At 36.7% G+C, this 20,482-nt stretch overlaps 1 protein-coding gene across 4 annotated transcripts in view; it reads left to right on the forward strand.

Moving 5' to 3' along the window:
- FAF1 (Fas associated factor 1) overlaps positions 1-20,482 on the forward strand; it is a 506,656-nt gene that overhangs the window by 454,634 nt on the left and 31,540 nt on the right. For all 4 annotated transcript variants that reach the window (XM_073007304.1, XM_037999795.2, XM_037999798.2 and 1 more), the window contains 3 exons: positions 3,926-4,006; positions 5,073-5,150; positions 19,197-19,412. In XM_073007304.1, coding sequence (XP_072863405.1) covers positions 3,926-4,006; positions 5,073-5,150; positions 19,197-19,412 — 375 coding nt within the window. The remainder of the gene's footprint in view (positions 1-3,925; positions 4,007-5,072; positions 5,151-19,196; positions 19,413-20,482) is intronic.

Below are 20,482 nucleotides of genomic sequence, written 5' to 3' on the forward strand. Positions count from 1 at the left end.
TTAGTACAGCCACCATGGAGAACAGTGTAGAGGTTCCTTTAAAAACTGAAAATAGAGCTACCATATGATCCAGCAATCCCATTGCTGGGTATATACCCAAAGGAAGGGAAATCAGTGTATCAAAGAGATATCTGTACTAATATAATTGTTGCAGCATTGTTCACAGTAGCCAAGATTTGGAAGCAACCTGAATGTCCATCAATAGGCAAATGGATAAAGAAAATATGGTACATATACACAAGAGTACTATTTAGCTGTGAAAAAGAATTAGATCCTGTGATTTGCAACAACATGGTTGGAACTGGAGGCCATTATGTTAAGTGAAATAAGTCAGGCACAGAACTACAAATGTCACATGTTCTCACTTATTTGTAGGATGTAAAAATCAAAACAATTAAACACATGGAGATAGAGAGTAGAAGGATGATTACCAGAGGCTAGGAAGGGCAGTGGGGTGTGGGAGAAGGTGAAGTGGTTAGGGGGAAGGTGTAGTGGTTAATGGGTACAAAAAATATGGAAACAGTGAATAATACCAGCCTTTGATAGCACAACAGGGTAACTATAGTCAAAATAATTGTACTTCTAACTGGATTGTTTGTGACAAAGGATAAATGCTTGAGGGGATGGACACCCCATTTTCTGTGATTTGATTAATACCCATTGCATGCCTGTATCAAAATATCTCCCATATCCCATAAATACATTGACCTACTATGTACTCCAGAAAATATTTTTAACTAAAAATAAGTAAACTATAGTTCTGGCACTTCCTAACTCATTATAATACTCAGGATAGAAAATATATTTAAATAAAAGTTACTAGATTGAAGAATACTTACAGGCTCCTGAATTTCTGGTTATATAACTGTTGAGCACTGATAATTCCATTTATTTATCCAACAAATATATATTTTAGATGCTTGTCATATGTAAGATAGTACACTAGATGCTATAGGAAATACAAAGACATATGAAATAGAGTCTTTTATCCCTGGGAGTGTACAGCTCAGGTAGGGAGCAGTGAGACAAATACACAAATGAGTGTAGCACAGCACAATATGAGAGCAGTGACAAGTATGTTACAAAGAAAGCTACCTACTGGGGCCATTACTTACTTCTGAGCAATCCAACTTCTCACTTTGGTGTGACAAGGAGTGTTTGAATAACAAGTAACCCAAGCCATAGTCTAGGCAACACTTAAGACCTGTTTCTGAATCTCATAATCTAGCAGTTCTACCTCCACCCAATCAATGTGTAAAAATTTCTAGTTACTTTGGTATGTCCTCTTAGATTTAGCAAAGGGAACCTCTACAAGGACAATATTTGTAGGACACAAGATAAGTTCCAGAGGCAAATCTACAGGTTATGAGAACAAATTTATACATTAAGTGTTAACTACAATACCTGGGATTTTCTAAAAAATCTAATAATGTAGAATAATATGGGGGAAACACATAAGCAGTTTTCTTTCTCAAAATTGGAGATGACTCTGAAGAGGACAGTTGGAGAGGCAAGTATAAAATCTGAGGAGCAGATAAGAAGAAATGATAACTATTCACCAACAACTACCAAACATACAAGAAGCTATGACCATGATAAATTTAGGAAAATTCATCCTGAGCCACATGCCGAAGCCAGCCCATCTATCAGGATGGTCAGGAAGAGCTGTGAGCAAGGTAAAGAACATACACCAGGTGCCACATTTTGTGGCAGATATCCCTGTATTTGATGGCCTTTCATATCTGCTGTAGTCTGTTTTTCAGCAGAGCTGTTTACTTAGAATGCTTTTATTATAAACCATATTTGTGATCAAAGGGCTTCCAGCTGTGATTGCTTTTAGACGGTCCATTTTTTATGTGTACATAGTGGCATAACAAGTCTTTCCTGCCTAGCCAGTCAATTTCAGACTCAGATTGGGCCAGCCATTTTGTAGATGAGCTATATCTTTTTCTTTAATTTTTGCTGTAGACAATAAGTATTTTATGCCTGGAAAGATAATTCATTTATTTAACATATGCTTATTAAACACCTCCCAAAGACTAGGCAGTATGTGGAATACAGACATATGTAATATAGACAAGTTCTCTGCCTTTGTGGAGCTTACAGTGTCATGGGGTAGTTTCACATTAAATAAATAATTACGTGATAATGAATTACAGTTATGGTAAGTGCTTTAGAGGGAAAGTACAGAATGTTGTGAGAAGCTTTAAATAACTTGAAAGGGTGAAGTCAGGAAAGTAAGGTCAAATTAAAATTTTAAACATCTTGTGCATTTCCCCCATTTAAAATATAGAAAGGTAAGATTATTCTCATAGTTGGTTGATTACATTCAAGAGATATCTAAATTTGAAAAGATAGACTTATCCACAGAGGCATAGGATCCTTAGGAGTTTAACCCTTGGCTGGGCATGGTGACTCACGCCTGTAATCCTAGCACTTTGGAAGGCCAAGGCAGGCAGATCACTTGAGGTCAGGAGTTCGAGACCAGCCTGGCTAATATGGTGAAACCCCATCTCTACTAAAAATACAAAAATTAGCTGGGCATGATGCTGGGTGCGTGTAATCCCAGCTACTCAGGAGGCTGAGGCAGGAGAATCACTTGAACCCAGCAGGCTGAGGTTCAGTGAGTGGAGATCGCGCCACTGCCCTCCAGCCTGGGTGACAGAGCAAGATTGCCCCTCAAATAAAAAAAAAAAAGTTTAATCCTTTTTAGATGTCTGAAAGGGTAGACATCAGTTTTAACATGGTTTTTCATATTTTGTACTATAACAATTAGCTTCAGGCCAGCAACATCTAATTCTTTCTAATTTTTATTTGAAAGATTAGGAAGCAATGAAATGTTCCTATTCATACCAGAGCTTTTAAGAATTAATTGAATTATCGGAACTAGAAGATGTATTAGGCTTCAGGAATAAGGCCAGTCTTGATTAGGTATTTCACCTAAGAGAATGCTGAGCATATATTCAGCCTTGAGTAAGCATATATTGGGGAGACAAAAAGTGAGAAATTAACTATGAAATTTCCAGTTTTATAGGTCACAAATATTGGTGACTTTATATGGTTCTGCCTAATAAATAAATGACCAAAAAGGGAACCTACATCCTAGTGTGGACAGGTGTAGGTATTTATTATTAAAGTTAAGTATATATGTATATATTGTCTATACTTCTGACTATAACAGATGAGAAATTCTGTTCATGAATTAACTTTTAATTTTAAATGAATTTGTGATTTAAATATGGGCAGATGGTATAATCACTTCAGAAGCTAAAAATATTCTAAGAGATTTTCAACTTAGATAACTTTTGTTATTCACACTTCATGAGTGTGAATGTAATGGGGAAATACTTAACTGGTAACCAGAGCTTTAGTGGTGTGGTGTGGTGTGGTATGGAATGAGGTTAACCAGAGTATTTTGCTTTCGGCCTCTTTCTACACTGATCCAGGGATTACTTCCTAGTCTTTGTTCTCCCTCTCAGTCCTTAGTTCCAATACTGACAGTCTCCAAGTTTATCTCAGAAAAATCAGGAGAAAGGGAGAAGAGAACTAATAATGAAAATGAACTAAGTACCAGGTCCTTTGCTAGATAGTTTATATATTATTGCACTTAATTCTCACAGTGACCCTGTAAGACAAATATTATTTTTGTTTTGCAAGTGAGGAGACTGAGACCTGGAGAAGTTAAATAACTTATACAAAGTCACACAGTTTATAGAGTTAGGATTCAAATATTCTTATTTCCACTATGTACCATGCTGCTCATTTTACTGTTTGTTTGCTTATTTATGTCCTATACACTTTAAAAGTCTCTTATTTAATTGTAAGTTCATATAGGAGTAAAAAAAGAGGATTACCATTAGTTTTTTTCTCTTTTTTTCAAAAAAATAGTAATATGTCAAAAAATGCTTCAATCTTTTTCTTTAAGGATGAACGTGAAGCCAGGGAAAATGTGAAGAGAGAGCAAGATGAGGCCTATCGCCTTTCACTTGAGGCTGACAGAGCAAAGGTAGGCTTGGTCAAGTACTTCTGGGATAAATAACTCAATTGTTCATTATTTAAATGCCAACCCTTTATCACTTTGATCCCTAAAAATATTGGGTTTGCAATAGAGAAAGCTAGATTTAGTTAACAGAAAGAATATAATCCTATCCACGGTTATTAAAGCATGGTTCATTTTGACAAAAATAAAGTTTGTTTCATGATAAATGAAAACAAAGATGAACCTAGTATCTATTTCATTTGTTTTTTAGTTGGTCTATGATAGAACCCAGCAATTTTTAGAAAGCTCTTTAGGTGATTCTCATGTGTAGTCAGGGTTGGGAACTATTGATTTATTGAATACTTCTTAAGCACCTGCTTTTGTGTTGAGCTTTGAAGGAGAGGTGAATGAATAGGCCACAGTTTCTGCTCTCAAAGGAAGTTTCACAATGTGGTAGAGTTGATTAAGTAAAGAACACAAGTAGCTGTAACATAAGCCAAGAATCCTAAGTGTCATAAGGGAAGCACTGAGTTCTGTGAGAGTTCAGTGAGTAGGAGTTTCAGTGGAAACTTTTTTCCAGGTTTTATTTTTTTTGGAGAGCCAGGGAGTGGGACTATACTGGGAATGTTTCAAAGAGGAGATGGTATATGTGAACTGGACAGAAAAAGAGCAGTAGGAGGGAAGAGGAAGCAATCTAAGCTAGCATCAAGGGTCCAGAATGCATGGAAAATGGATAGAGGCTGATTAAATAGCTTTAGATTTGGGTACAGGGCAGATAGGAAAGGCCAGAAAGGAAGACCAAAGGATGTCCTGAAGGATCTTGAATGCCACTTTACCCAGAGCTATCAAAGGTGTTTGAATAGGAACCTAACATTATCAGAGACCTATGCTTTGTTTTTGCTTTCCATTCTTGTAGAAAGAAACGTTTCCATTACCACAATATACCTCTGAGTCATGTTGACCATGAGCCTTTGAATGTAACTTACTTTTTCTTTCTTCCCTCTTTTCTTCTTTCTCTTTCCTTACTTCTCTCTTTCTTTCTTTGTAAACAAGTTTGTGTTAAGTGCTTGTTCCTTTTCTGTTTTATCAACAGAGGGAAGCTCATGAGAGAGAGATGGCAGAACAGTTTCGTTTGGAGCAGATTCGCAAAGAACAAGAAGAGGAACGTGAGGTGGGGCATAATTTTAAGAAAAGTTATTCAAAAGTGGGTTGTATTTCCACTGTATTTGATACTGAAGCGTTAATATTTCTTTCTTTTTTTTTTTTTTTTGAGATGGAGTCTTCGCTCTGGCCCCCAGGCTGAAGCGCAGGGGTACCATCTCGGCTCACTGTAGCCTCCGCCTCCCAGGTTTAAGTGATTCTCCCACCTCAGCCTCCCAAGTAACTGGGTTTACAGGCGCCCACCACCATGCCTGGCTAATTTTTGTATTTTTAGTATAGACAGGATTTCACCATGTTGGCCAGGCTGGTCTCAAACTCGTGACCTGAAGTGATCCGCCCGCCTTGGATTTCCAAAGTGCTGGCATTACAGGCGTGAGCCACTGCGCCCAGCTGCGAAACTGTTAATATTTCTTACAACTTATTTCTCTCTACTTTTCCTAGACTCATTTTAGTATGGAAGACCCAACATTTTCTTAATCATTCCTGATCTGTTGTATGGAACTCTTAGAAAACTTGATCTTGTACTAGATTCATGATTTTCTATAATCTTCCCCTTTTGTTGCCAACAGATATTTGTTGACAAATATTTCTCATCCTTCCTAAGTGTTGTTTCACCCTAAGAATAGAAATATTATATCTCTACTCCCTTTCACAGGCTTCACTTTACCCACCAAAAGATACTGTGAGTTACTTTCGTAACATTTTGCTTTTAGCCCCCAAATGTGGGAAATTCACTTAGCTTCATGGATTTTCTGAGTTCATGTCATGTCCATAGCAATATAGAGGATTTTTCATTCACTCATTTTGCAAACATTTTTGGGATATGTACTATGTGCCCCAAATCTGTTAGGGAACAGTGATGCAGACATGGATCCTGCCCTCCAGGAGTTCCTACTCTTATAAAAATAGAATTATAATACTATATGTAAACATTATTATAGAGGTATGCCTAAGGTGCAGTAGGCACAAACAGAATGGGGGTCGAATGACTTCTTAGGCTGGCTTCGTAGAAAAGAACATTCAGAACTTTTTTTTAGATGTAGGATTAATGACAAGATTGACTTATAAAAAGAGGAAGCCATCTAACAAGCAATGGAAAGGCCTGAAGGGCCCTAACTGGGGTTGAGGAAAACTCTGTTAGTTACTATTCTGAGTCAAAGTATGCCACCACTTTCACTTGTTTAACAAATGTTTTTTGAAGAAGACCTGTGCTGAGCACTGCAAGGGAAACAGGATAATAAAATGTCTTCTGCCTGTAAGAAGATATTACATCTTCGAGGGAAAATACAGGCTGTCTAGGAGTAAGAGGAAATGAAGAAAAAATGTGCTAAATGGCATAGAAATAAAAGCAAAATACTTAGAGAGTTCAAGGCCAAAGGAAAAATTTTTTACAGCTGAGATAATCAGACAGTGTACAGAAGAAGTAATATTGGAGTCAGGTCTTGAAAGATATGTGAAACTTAACTGTTTGGAAATCAAAGTTTATTCATGTCAAAACTCTCATGAGTATGTATCACATACATACAAGATACTGTGCCTGACAAACCCTAATCTCTGTACTCTGAGGACTATCAATAATGGAAGGTAAAAAATATTTTGTTGAGTGTCTTCTGTGTATTAAGTAATCTGCTAGCTGCTTTACATATGCTTATCAATTAACCATTAAAACAAGCCACAGGGTTAGAGATTTATCTTTATAAGTGAGAAAACTGAAGTTCATTGAGGAGTTACATGTACAGAAATGAGAACAGCTGAGATTCTCATCCAGGACTTTATGACTATAAAGCTCTTTCTCATACTCCATTCCAGTACAAAGCCATATATCATTGTGTCTATAGGAGTCATATATGCCAAGTTTCACAGAAGTTTAGATAAGGGAGAGATTAGTCACTATCCTTTTAAGCTATTTCAAGCAATATAGTTTAGGATTCTTGCTGCTTTATGCTGTTGTTCACACATGCACACTCTTGCTCTGTGTGTGTTTGTGTGTGTGTATCTGTGTATTAGTATATCGTCAACCATACTGGCTTGCCAAAATGTCAAGGGTACACAATTAACATAATGTTCTGGATCTAGAGCTTGGCAGCATATGTAATTTCATCTGATGATTTACCTAATTTACCATGAGCTGAAACTTTCTCTCTTTCTAAATGTAGGTAAAGTCCATCATCTTACAGAAGACCCTATCAACACCTTTTTGCATAATTCAATATATATATTCCAGCTGTTAACATGTGAGAGGTTGGGGTACAGTGGGAGAGAGGACAGGTTATATTTTGTACCTAGTCATTACTTAAATTTTTCTATTGATATGCTCCCATAAAATGCAAGTTTAGATAATACTATGCACTCTATTCTCCCTCAACCAAGTGTCACAAAGGCTCTTATAAATCCCAGCATTAAGAAACGGTTTATTTTCATTTAGTCCAATCTTGTCTAAACTTATTTGCCCCTTTTTTTAATGGAACAACAATTAACATATCATGGCATCCTAGTGTATCACAAACTACTGTTTGGGAAAAGCTGGTATTGTGCAACCTCTGAAGAAACTAAGACCCAGAAAGATTATTTGGTTTACCTATGGTCACCAAACTGGTTGAACACATAATCTGGATCAGAAGCCAGGTCACCTGACTTTTCACAGCAACACTACCTGTCTTCTAACTGGCAATCCTAACCCATATAATTACATTGAGAAACAAGAGTACTTTTATTGTTTTGATTATCTTCAATATTCTAAGATCCTTTAGAAAAGAAGAAGTATTGAACAGTCAAATCACCTTGATTGCAGGGAAATTCCTTAATGGTTAGCCTCATTTTGCTGTGCAATAACTGTTAGAGTGAAAGCAAAAGTCTAGAAAAGCATATTGATCTGGTCATTGGCCCTAATAAGGTGAAAGGCTATTCTGAAGGAAAAACAAACAACAGCAAAGATCTCCCCCGTTTTATTAATTTATATATGTACTTATTCTTTCCAAAATCAGCTTCAAGAAACTTCCATGATGAATACATGCAATTAAAAGGGATTAAGAAAGAATAGATATAGAAATAAAGGAAAAGGACAAAGGAAGATAATGCCAAAGATAAGACTTAACACGTTGACAACAGATAATCTAGCATAGGTACCAAATCCATGTGATAGGGTGCTGTACGTTTGTTCCACATGTACCATAAAATCTGTTCTATACTTATCTTGGGCCAAAACAAAGGAAAATAAGATAGTTTACAAGTTTTACTTTGTGCATAACATCAGATCTAAAGGCTAGTTTCTCAGAAGGTTTCCACATTTTCTAGCACTGAGATTTTAGAACAACGTTTCCTGTATTCCTACTCAAGAGTAAGCTGTGCAATGTGGTGAATACGAATCCCAACTATATCTAATAGCTACTGTGACAATGGCAAGTTATGTATGACAGCACCTTAAAACTTTTTAAATGTCATAAGGCTAAAGCGCAGTATAGTAAAATCATCCCTGCAAAGGCCCAAATAATACATTTTTTCTGATTAAGGGATGGACTTTATAGTAACTAGAGAAATGTGTGAACTATCTATACTCCAAGAGAGCCTTCCTGAGTACTACTTTTTTCTATGGAGTTTTTGGTAAGCAGAGAAATTTTCAGCTAAGGTTTTTGACTCTCAGATCTTTTATTCACTCAGTATTTAGCAAATATTTAGTTAATCTCCTTCTGTGTGCAAATTATTAAATCAGGTGCTGTGGACATTATGCTATAGGTGTGAGGCATAGTCCAGCCCTCAAGGAGTTTTTGTTTCACCTTCACAACCACTCTATGAAATTGGTAATATGGTTTGGCTCCGTGTCCCCACCCAAATCTCATGTTAAATTGTAATCCCCACATGTTGAAGGAAAGACCTGGTGGCAAGTGATTGGATCATGGGGTGCTCTTTCCCCTTGCTGTTCTCATGATAGAGTTCTCACAAGATCTGATGGTTTAAAAATGTGGCACTTCCTCCATTGCTCTCTGTCTCTCTCCCCTTCACCTTTCACCGTGATTGTAAGTTTCTTGAGGCCTCCCAGTCATCCTTCCTGTTAAGCCTGTGAGTCAGTTAAATCTCTTTTCTTCATAAATTACGCAGTCTCAAGTCAGTTTTTTGGTTGTTTTTTTTGTTTTGTTTTGTTTTGTTTTTGGTGGGGGGACTGAGTCTCGCTCTGTCACCCAGGCTGGGGGTGCAATGGCGCAGTAGCACAATCTCGGCTCACTGCAACCTATGCCTCCTGGGTTCAAGTGATTCCCCTGCCTCAGCCTCCTAAGTAGCTGGGATTACAGGCACCTGCCATCATGCCTGGCTAATTTTTTGTATTTTTAGTAGGGAGAGAGTTTCACCATGTTAGCCAGGATGGTCTTGATCTCCCGACCTCATGATCTGCCTGCCTCGGCCTCCCAAAGTGCTGGGATTACAGGCGTGAGCCACCGCGCCCAGTCTCAGGTAGTTCTTTATAGCAGTGTGCAAACAGACTGATACAATTGGTAAGGATTATTACTGTTTTACAGAAGATGAGAGTAAGATCATAGCAGGATTTAAAAGCCTATTTTTAGCCAAACACAGTGGCACACACCTGTAATCCCAGCTACTTGGGAGGCTGAGGTAGGAGGATCAGTTGAGCCCAGGAGTTCAAGGCCAGCCAGAGCAACATGGCAAGACCCTGTCTGTATTTAAAAAAATAAATAAATAAAAGTAAATAATAGTAATTTTAGAAAGATATTTTTAAGCCTACTTTAAAATGTTAACCTAACATAAGCCTGATGAAAGCAGAACCAGAGCTTCTATCCAGTATTCATTCTACTTATTACTCCAGATTCAAAGAATGAAGTTGGGACCGTAAACTGGTTATTAAGGTAAAACTGCTCTTTATAATTTGTATTTTTAGCTTATGTAAGTTGCTTTTGTCCACACTGGGCCATAATAATCATCATCCCTGATCATCATCATCATTGGCATCATCACCACTATCTATTGCACTATTAATATGTGCTAAACTCAGTGGTGATCACTTTATAGGCAATAATTATCTTACTGAATTTTTACAATTCAATAAGGTAGGTGCCAATACATAAATATACCTTATTATAATTATGGAGACTATCCACAATTTCTTCAATAGTTCCAGTTTGAAGTGTTCCGTTGTTCTCATGAACCATTAAAACAGACCAGAAATTCTAGCTTCATGGTGTCCAAATCACAGGGTACAGGCTGTTCTTTATATCCAGAAGCAACCAAAAGTCATCTATCTGAATTTTGATTTAGGAAATATGATCATTTGCCTTATTTACTTTATCCAGAAATGAGGTCATAATAGTAGTAAGCTATCCATACTCCAGGTTGCCAGGAGCAGAGATTGACTGCAGAATCGGGTCAAATCAACTGTCCCTATATGGGATCCATTCTACTCCTTTGTTGATCTCATCCAGTATTATGACTATTATATTGACTGTATTATATTGTCTATACGTTTGACTCCCAGATTTATATTTCCAGCTTCTTCCTTTCCTGAACTCCAGACTTGAATATCTAGCTACTGGCCCATCATGTCTACTTAGATGTCTCATATACATCAGAAACTTAATATGTTTTAAATTGCACAACTGATCCTACCCTCCCCACCCAAACCTGCTCTTTCTACAATCTTCCCTATCTCAATAAATGGAAAATCTTTCCAGTTGTTAGAGCCACAAACCTTGGAATTATCCTTGACTTCTTTCATTTACAGCCATATTTAATGAGCAAATCCTGTGGGCTCTGCAAATATATGCAAAATTTAAATGTTTAACTCCACCACTATCACCCTCATCTAAGCCACCGTTGTCTGTTATCTGGATTACTTTGGTAGCCTTCCCACCTTGATTCCATGTCTCCATTTTTGCCTTTCTTATAGTCTTAATAAATCCTTTAAAAATCATTTGTCACATCACATCACTTCAAAAACTCGCAGTGGCTTACATCTCAAAATAAAACCTGAATTCTTACAGTAATTCTAATCAAATATCTACAAGATTGTAGAGATTGACAAACTGATTCTTAAATTTATGTGAAAAAGCAATAGAACTGGAATAGTCTAAACAGTTTTGAAAAAGAAAACAAAGTTGGACATCACCAGAGTGCAAGACTTACTGTAATCAAGACATAGCTGTATTTACAAAAAAATGGACCCATGAGTCAGTGGAGTCCAGAAATAGACCTACACATATATGGTCAATTGATTTTCAACAGAGATACAAAGGCAATTCAATGGAGAAAGGATAGTCTTTTCAACACTTGATGCTGCAACAATTGGATATTCATATCCCAAAAAATCCCATAGAAAACCAGTTTTAAAACACTTCAATTCATATTTTGCATCACAAGCAAAAATTAATTCAAAATCGGTAATAGACATAAATGTAAAATCTAAAACTATTCAAGTCCCAGAAGAAAACATTGGAGAGAATCTTCATGACCTTGAGTTAGGCAAAGATTTCTTAAATCCAATACCAAAGACACAACCTATAAAATAACAAATATCTAAATTAGACTTTATCAAAATTAGAAACTTCTACTATTTGTAAAATACTGCTAGAAAATTGAAAAAAACAAGCCATAGTCAGGAGAAAATCATATATCTAATGTCCAGAATACATAAAGAACTCTCAAAACTTAGTAATAAGAAAGCAACCCAAGTATTAAAATGGGCAAAGTATTTGAAAGACACTTAATCCAAGAAAATATACAGTGCATCAAAATATGCTCAACATTTTTAGCCATTAGGGAGATACAAATTAAAACCACAACATATGTACACCTTTTAGAAAGCTTTTTAAAAGAAAAAGGGAAAATACCAAGTACTGGCAAAGATGAAGAGCAACCGAACTCTTATACATTAATGATGGAAATGCTAAATAGTACATCCACTTTGGAAATTAGCTTGAAACTTTCTTGTAAAGTTAAATATATATATACCCTATGACCCAGCAGTCACACTCCTAGGTATGCATTTACACAAGTGAAATGAAAGTAACAGTAAACCGCTTTCACACAAAGCAGTTTACATTCATACAAAAATATGTATGAAAATGTTTATGGCAGCTTTATTTGTAGTCACGTAAACCTGGAAACAGCTCAGGTGTCCCTCAACTGGAGAAGGGGTCATCAAACTGTGTGTGTATCTATACAGTGGAATACTACTCAGCAATAAATAGTAACAAACTACTGATATATTCAACAACATGGATGAATCTCAAATATGCTAAGTGAAGGAAGTCATTCATATAACATTTATGGTTATATTTATATAACATTCTGGAAAAGACAAAACCAGGGTCAGAATAAAGATTAGAGGTTAGGAACTAGGGATGAAAAAATTTAAACAGGGAGAGAGGTAACAGAACTCTTATTTGTTGGTGATGGTAGTTATGCAAATGTATGAAAGGATAGAGTTTACTGTATATAAATTATACCTTAATTTTAAAATAGGAAAATAATTATTAATTGTCCTTCCCAAAGCCATAGATGATCTAATCATCTATGGCTATGAGATGTAAGCCTCTCTTTTGTTTCCACTGTAACTTTAACTCCTACCCCTCTCCCCTTGCTCATTCCGTTCCAGCCATATTGGCTGCCTTGCTATTCAATCAAGCCAGGCACCTGGGCCTTGTTACTTACTGTGACTCCTGCATATAATATACTTCTTTTAGATCTAAATATCCATGTGGCACCCTCTTTCCTTTAGACCTTTGCTTACTGAGGTTTACAGTATTTAAATTTTTACCCCTCCCCCTACCTTCTGCCAGCATTCCCTGCACTCCCTCCATAGCACTCACCACTTTGTGAAAAATGATATACAGTCTTGTATCACCTAAGGATGGGGAAATGTGTCATTGGCAATTCCGTTGATGTGCGAACATCCTAGACATTACTTACACAAACATAGATAGTATAGCCTGCTACACACCTAGGCTATATGGTATAACCTGTTGCTCCTAGGTTACAAACCTGTGCAGCATGTTACTGTATTGAATACTGCAGGCAACTGTAATACAATGGTAAGTGTTTGTATATCTAAACATAGAACAGGCACAATAAAAAGGATAAAAAGGTACAGTACAAAGGATAAAAAATGGTGCACCTGTGTAGGGTACTTACCGTGAATGGAGCTTGCAAGACTGAAGTTGCTCTGGGTGAGTCAGTGAGCAAGTGGTGAGTGAATATGAAGGCCTAGGACATTATACTACAGCAGACTTTATAATCACTGTACACTTAGGCCACACTAGGTTTACTTATTTTCTTTTTTCAGCAATGAATTAACCTTAGCTTACTATAACCCTTTTACTTTATGTAAACTTAATTTTTTTAACTTTCTGATTATTTTGTAATAACAACTTAAAGCACATATTGTACAGCTATCCAAAATGTTTCTTTCTTTATATCCTTATATATGTTTTTCTCTATTAAAAATTTTTCCTTCTTTTTAAACTTTTTATTAAAAACTAAGATACGTGCACGTTAGGCTAGGCCTACACAGGGTCTAGATCATCAATATCATTGTCTTCCATATTCACATCTTGTCCACTGGAAGGTCTTTGGGGCAGTAACACACACGGAGTTGTCATCTCTTATAACAATGCTTTCTTCTGTAATACCTTCTGAAGGACCTGCCTGGGGTTGTTTTATGGTTAACTTTTCTAAAAAATACATAGAAGGAGTATACCCTAAAATAACGATTGAAAGTATAGTGCACTAGCCTGTAATCCCAGCACTTTGGGAGGCCGAGACGGGCGGATCACGAGGTCAGGAGATCGAGACCATCCTGGCCAACACGGTGAAACCCCGTCTCTACTAAAAATACAAAAAAAAAATAGCCGGGCGAGGTGGCGGGCGCCTGTAGTCCCAGCTACTCGGGAGGCTGAGGCAGGAGAATGGCGGGAACCCGGGAGGCGGAGCTTGCAGTGAGCTGAGATCCGGCCACTGCACTCCAGTCCGGGCTACAGAGCAAGACTCCGTCTCAAAAAAAAAAAAAAAAAAAAAAGAAAGTATAGTGCACTAAATACTAGGCAATAGGAATTTTTCAGCTCCATTATAATCTTATGAGACCTCCATGGTATATACAGTCCATTGTTGACTGAAAAGTCCTTATGTGGCACATACTGTCTCTTCCTATGTGTGTCTTTGTTGTCTTTATCCCTACCCTACTAGGATGTAGGCTCCATTTAGGCAGAATTTTTTATCTATTTTGTTCACTGCTATTTTCCCATCATTTAGAACAATGCCTGACTCATAGAAGATGCTCAGTAAGAATTCATGGAATTAATGAATGTTAGCTTTAGCCTATTTAACACTGTGCCTCAGCCAGCTATAAACTGTTATTTGTACATACTCATAGAAGCCTAGAGGTTATGTGTGTGTATGTATTTATGTATACATCTGTGTGTGTATAAAAGTAAATTAAGGCAGTCTTTGATTCTTATAGTAAGAGACTATTATGTGTATTATTCTTTCTGTTTAAAAAAATGTAACTGTGTAGCGACAGTCTTTTGTGGGTGTCTATTTTTACTGCCTAATTTCACTTCAAAAAGTAGCGCCATTTCTCAACCCTCAGATATGAATGCTTTAAATAGTCACATATTTTTAGTAGAAAAAGAAGTCCCAGATTAGTTCATATTTCTAACTATGACTCGTTTGAGTGTAGGTGTCCTTTATGTTGTTGTTTTACAACAGTGTTTGCTTACAGGAGGCCCTAGCTCTTGGCCAGCATGTTTGAAACTGAGCTACTGATATATTTTTGTTCTTTTTTTGCCAGTAGAACTGTTGGATATTCAAATCTCAAGGTTGCTGATTTGCCTCATATCTCTCCATTGTTTTCCACATTGGTCCATTGGTGTGGGATATGTGAGGTCTGTTTTCTTTCTGGGGAAAAGCCCTGGAGACTGTATACATTGAGGAGCAGACATTGTCTGTACAATGAATGGAGTAATGAGCTACTGTTGTTTATTCTTCTGTAATATAATTGGTTGAATTCGGACAATAGTGTAGCATCTGTTGTTGTACTATGCAGGGAAATGTCAAAACAGAAAGCAAGCAGACAGGTGGATTAAAGGGAGAGAATGAGGGAAAACCAAGAAATATCACATTAAGTTTTGATTTAAAGTAGGTGAAAAGGAATAATCATGACAAAAATGATGGCACCAAAAACTGTCATATGTTGATCACTGTATTACGTATAGCATGAGGATCAATGCTCAGCATTTGTCACTGAGTGCTGACCAAGTGTCAGCATTTGCTAAGTGGCGTCAGGGACAGGGCCAAGATGGCCGATTAGAAGCAGAGGCTCCCATCAAAAAGAACCATAATTAGCGTGTGAATCCTGCATCAGCAACCAAAGTATTCAGGTTCTGTCATCAGAACTGACTACGCAGCTGGCGTTACCCATGGAGAGGAAGGAAGAGCAGTGTGGTGTGGCGGCCCACCTAAAAACATTCTGCATCTTATGGAAGGATGCTGTGAGAAAGATGTTATTGGCTCTGTTTCTATGAGAAAACTGAAATTCATAAAGACTGTGATTTGCCTAATTCCCAGGATTTGAATGCATGTCTGTCATACCCCAAAACCTATGTTTCTAACCATAACATTGCATTTAATTAAAAATTTTTAAACTGCACTGTCAGAAGTCAGAATACTGACTTTAAGGGGAAGTAGTTCCCAGGAAAGGGTATGCTTCTGAGATACTTGATCAGCATTCTGGTTTTACAGATATGTTGACTTTGAAACTTTATCAAGTTGTACACTTAAGATTTGTGCACTTTTTCATATGTGTGGTATACTTTAATAAAAACTTTAAAACAATTACAAAATACATGACTTTGAACAGAAAGGATAAAGCTTTATTCAATACAACACTGACTCAAATTTTGAAAAAAGTTTCAAATATACTTATATAAAATATGCCTGAAAAATTAAGGAAGAGTATCTGGGCGATGAAAAAGTTTTGAAAATAAATAGTAGTGATGGTTGTACAACAATGTGAATTTATTTAATGCCACTGAATTGTACACTTAGCAATGGTTAAAATATTTTAAAAATTAGTGGATATAAACAATCTTGGTGATGGCTATCTTGATGGTGAATCTACAGATTAGTTTTAATGTTTTTCTTTTAATCTATTTTTGCAATGAATTTATATTACTTTTGTAATTGGGAAAAATGTTTTATAATCTCAAAGATATGCTTGTAAAGAACCACCATTGTGGCTGGGCGCAGTGGTTCACACCTGTAATCCCAGCACTTTGGGAGGCCTAAGCAGATGCATCACTTGAGGTCAGGAGTTTGAGATCAGCCTGGCCAGCATGGCAAAACCCCATCGCTGCTAAAAATACAAAAATTAGCCAGATGTGGTGGCACGCGCCTGTAATCCCAGCTACTCAGGAGGCTGAGGTGGGAGAATCGCTTGAACCTGGGAGATGGAGGTTGCAGAGAGCCGAGATAAACTCCAGCCTAGGTGACAGAGCGAGACTCCATCTTAAAAAAAAAAAAAGAAAAAAAAAAAAAGAACCACCACTGTTAACTGAGAAATAGATGATCCCATTAACAGTTTAGAAAATGTATATAACTCTAATCCACAGAGGTTTATGCTTAAAAGCAACTCATGGTTTCCCTTTAAGGGACACATGTGGAAAATTAATCTGAACAGTTAATGCAAGGAGGAATCATACCTCAGAGAAAGGAAGGAGAAGTAAGATGTTTAATTCTTAGTTACTAGAAGTAGAGCCTATGAGATTCACATTCTTCTAGCATTTATTGAACACCTACTATGTGCCTATAATCATACTAAGCACTTTCACCTACATTATTTCAGTTAGCATGTCAGTTTATTCCTTCCCTTCCAAGGGCATATTGAGCATCTACTTTGTACTATGCACTATATTTGGAATAAGAAGTAATACATGCTCCCATGCCATTATGGAGCTTGCAGGCTAGTAAGAAGGCCAGGCATTAAATAAATAACTATGGTACTATATAGTGAATGCTGTAATTGGCATATCAACTAGCATTTTATTTTGATATACACAGGTTAATCCATTCATTTGGTTACTAATATATGATAATGTTACTGAAATAGTTTAGTAGTTGGAACTATTCAGCTGAAACTCATTGCTGTCACAGAACACCAATATCAGCTACACTGCCACTCATGCTGTCAGAAAAAAGGGCGAAAGTGACTGAAAAAAAAGCAAAAATATACTTTTAACTGTATTTCTTATGTCTCCATTTCTGGACATCAATTTCCCCACATAAAAAATGAGAGTATTGGGCTGTTTGACAAATGCAGCCCCTTCCAGATCTGATATTCTGTGTAGATCTCTTCCTTATAAGAAAAGCAACTGTCACTGAAGCCTATTATGTGTCAGATGCCATACTGAAAATTTTATATATATTGCCTATATAATTCCCACCTCTCTAATCCCCTATAAGGTAGGTGGTTATTCAGTGCCTCCAGAAGGAAAATAACCTCAGTCATAGGCGAGACTAGCTTTTTCTATACATTGCAGAAATTTTGAATGATTTGAAAAAAATACTTCAGTATTAGAGCCAACCAAATTCACCTGCATGACACAAATTACCTAATTTCTTATTCATACTTGTGTCTGAGCCAACTTTTTCTGTTGGTTATTTTAAACATTTTTTAACAGATAATTTGGATAGGTCAAAATAGGCGTATATGCAGAAAACACCAGCTGTCACCTCTTCCACCTTGTTTCCCCTACCCTCTGTAGGTTACCATTTTTGTTTCTTTTTATTTGTGTAAGTTTATTACCTCCAAAGAACCAGCTTATTTATTAGCTGACTAGTTATATATTTCTTGTTTTCCTAAATTATTTATTTATACTTTTATTATCAGCTTTCCTTCCACTTATTTTATTGGGTTTTTTTTTTCACTAGTTTTAAATTTTTTTTTGTTCCCAGACACTGATAATTCACTAGCTTTTAAAATCTAATTCTCAATTCACTTATTTTTATTCTTTAATTTATAATGGCATGAGAATGTTAAGGCTATGAATTTCCTCAGAGCACTGCTTTAGATGAATTTCATGGATTCTAACATGAAGTCTTTCTCAGGGTTCTAGACAAAAAAGGTTTTAGTAATTTTTATAGATTCCAATGTTATTAGGGACCTCAGAGACAATCTCCTAATGGAATGTCACAAATGCAAAACACTGTAATACTAAAACCTGGATTCAAGCCCACGCTAGCCATGAGGCCTTCCAGCAGTTTACTTCACCTGCTTAAGTCAAATGAAGGGTTTGGTCCATCTGTAGGTCCAGAAATCAATGACTAAGATTTGGCCAAATCCCATATGGAGTTAGTGGCAAAGCCAGAACTAGGACTGTGGTCTTCTTCTACCAATAAACCTGATATTTGAAGTTCTTTCCATGTTTTAAAACTTTTCTTTTATTGTGGCAAAATGTATGTACAGTAGCTTGTCATTCTTAAGTATACAATTCAGTGGCATTAATTGTATTCACAGTATTATCCAACCACCACCACTATTTCCAAAATGTTTTCATCACCCTAAACAGAATTTCCCCATTCCATTTTGACATAAACATAATAATCCAGTATTCTACAAACTCTGCAGTTATGCCTACTTGAAAAATGTATTTCTCATATAAATATATTTCTCTGTGTATGTCTTTTCTGAATGCATCTAATAGCTTTAATTCATACCCTAGAAAGGTATCAATTGAGTATTTGATATGAATGTCTTTAATTACAAATATCTGAGCCCTTCAGTTAAAAAAAAAATGCTTTTTCTGTGTAGTTTCCTATATATTTAATAATATGTGTCATTAAGGTGGAATTTATTTTAATTACTTGCCTATTGGGCTAATATTAAGAAAATGAAAAATACATGATTATATTTTTCAAGCATTAGGCTTGGCTAATAAATGGGGCAGTGACTTTTCTATGAATTTCTAGAAAGCAGCAGCTTTTTTTCTGGTCTCTTCCTCCCCACTCTCCATAGTCCAGTCCTTCCCACATTTTAACACCTGGTTTTTGCTCTCCCTAGGCCATCCGGCTGTCCTTAGAGCAAGCCCTGCCTCCTGAGCCAAAGGAAGAAAATGCTGAGCCTGTGAGCAAACTGCGGATCCGGACCCCCAGTGGCGAGTTCCTGGAGAGGCGTTTCCTGGCCAGCAGCAAGCTCCAGATTGTCTTTGATTTTGTAGCTTCCAAAGGATTTCCATGGGATGAGTACAAGTTACTGAGCACCTTTCCTAGGAGAGATGTAAGTTCCCATACCTATCGCAGGAAGTATATCCCAGTGGGAGATGTGCCATCATTAAAGCTGAACAAAGTAGTTCAAGAAAAGTCCTATGGTGCAGGCAACTACCAGACATCCAGAAGTCCTTCTTTGTTCTGCACACCACTCTGTCCTTAGCCTTTGGAGAAAGTGTGGCTTCCCAGGCCAGCAGACATGTGTACCCAGTAGCCTATGTAAGAAATTAGGTACAGATCTTCCTTCCTACCTGTTTTCCCTATTCCATCATTCCAGTCTTTGCCGAGGTCTCATCTGTATTCCTCAAATGAGATATGTTCTGTAGACCTCAGAATACACCTGAGAATTGTAAGTTTAACAGCTTAACAGTTAGATATCAGGGTCAATGAATATAGGTTCACTAAGAATGACTCATGCAAAACAGAGAGTATTTTGTGATTTGATAGTCTTACTATACCCTGGGAGGTTACAGAGGGTGACCTGTATTCACTGTGTGCTTGCATTACAGCACAATACTTGATAGTCTCTCATAGTATTCTGGGGCAAAGTAAAGAGATATAGATGTGTTAGATTCATTGCTGATTAAATGGTTGCGTCCAAAAAATGTTAACCACCATTTCCTTGTAGGGAACCAAGAGGCTCTGTATTTAATCTTTTATTACTTACCATATTTATTAGCAACCTACATGAAGACTTTATCAGATTTATAGGTTATGAAAAATAAGATTCAAGAAAATCTTAAAATACTGAAACTTACACAAAATGAAGCTGCAGAAATTTTACAGAAACATGTAGAAATAGATTCCTTTAGTAGAGGTTATGGTTGAATTAAGCTGAATACACATTAATAACATGTTGTGGCTGCCAACAAAAAAGCTAGCTCCTGTTTTAGAGGTGTAATCCCAACCAGAGGTTAACTTAATGGTCCTGTTTAACTCTGCACTAAGACAAACTACCCCTGGGTAATGGGTGCACCAAAATCTCACAGATCACCACTAAAGAACTTACTCATGTAACAAAATACCACCTGTTCCCCAAAAACCTATGGAAATAAAAAATTTTAAAAAAAAAAAACTACC

The sequence above is a fragment of the Chlorocebus sabaeus genome, chromosome 20 (assembly GCF_047675955.1).
Source record: "Chlorocebus sabaeus isolate Y175 chromosome 20, mChlSab1.0.hap1, whole genome shotgun sequence".
Classification (NCBI taxonomy): Eukaryota; Metazoa; Chordata; class Mammalia; order Primates; family Cercopithecidae; genus Chlorocebus; species Chlorocebus sabaeus.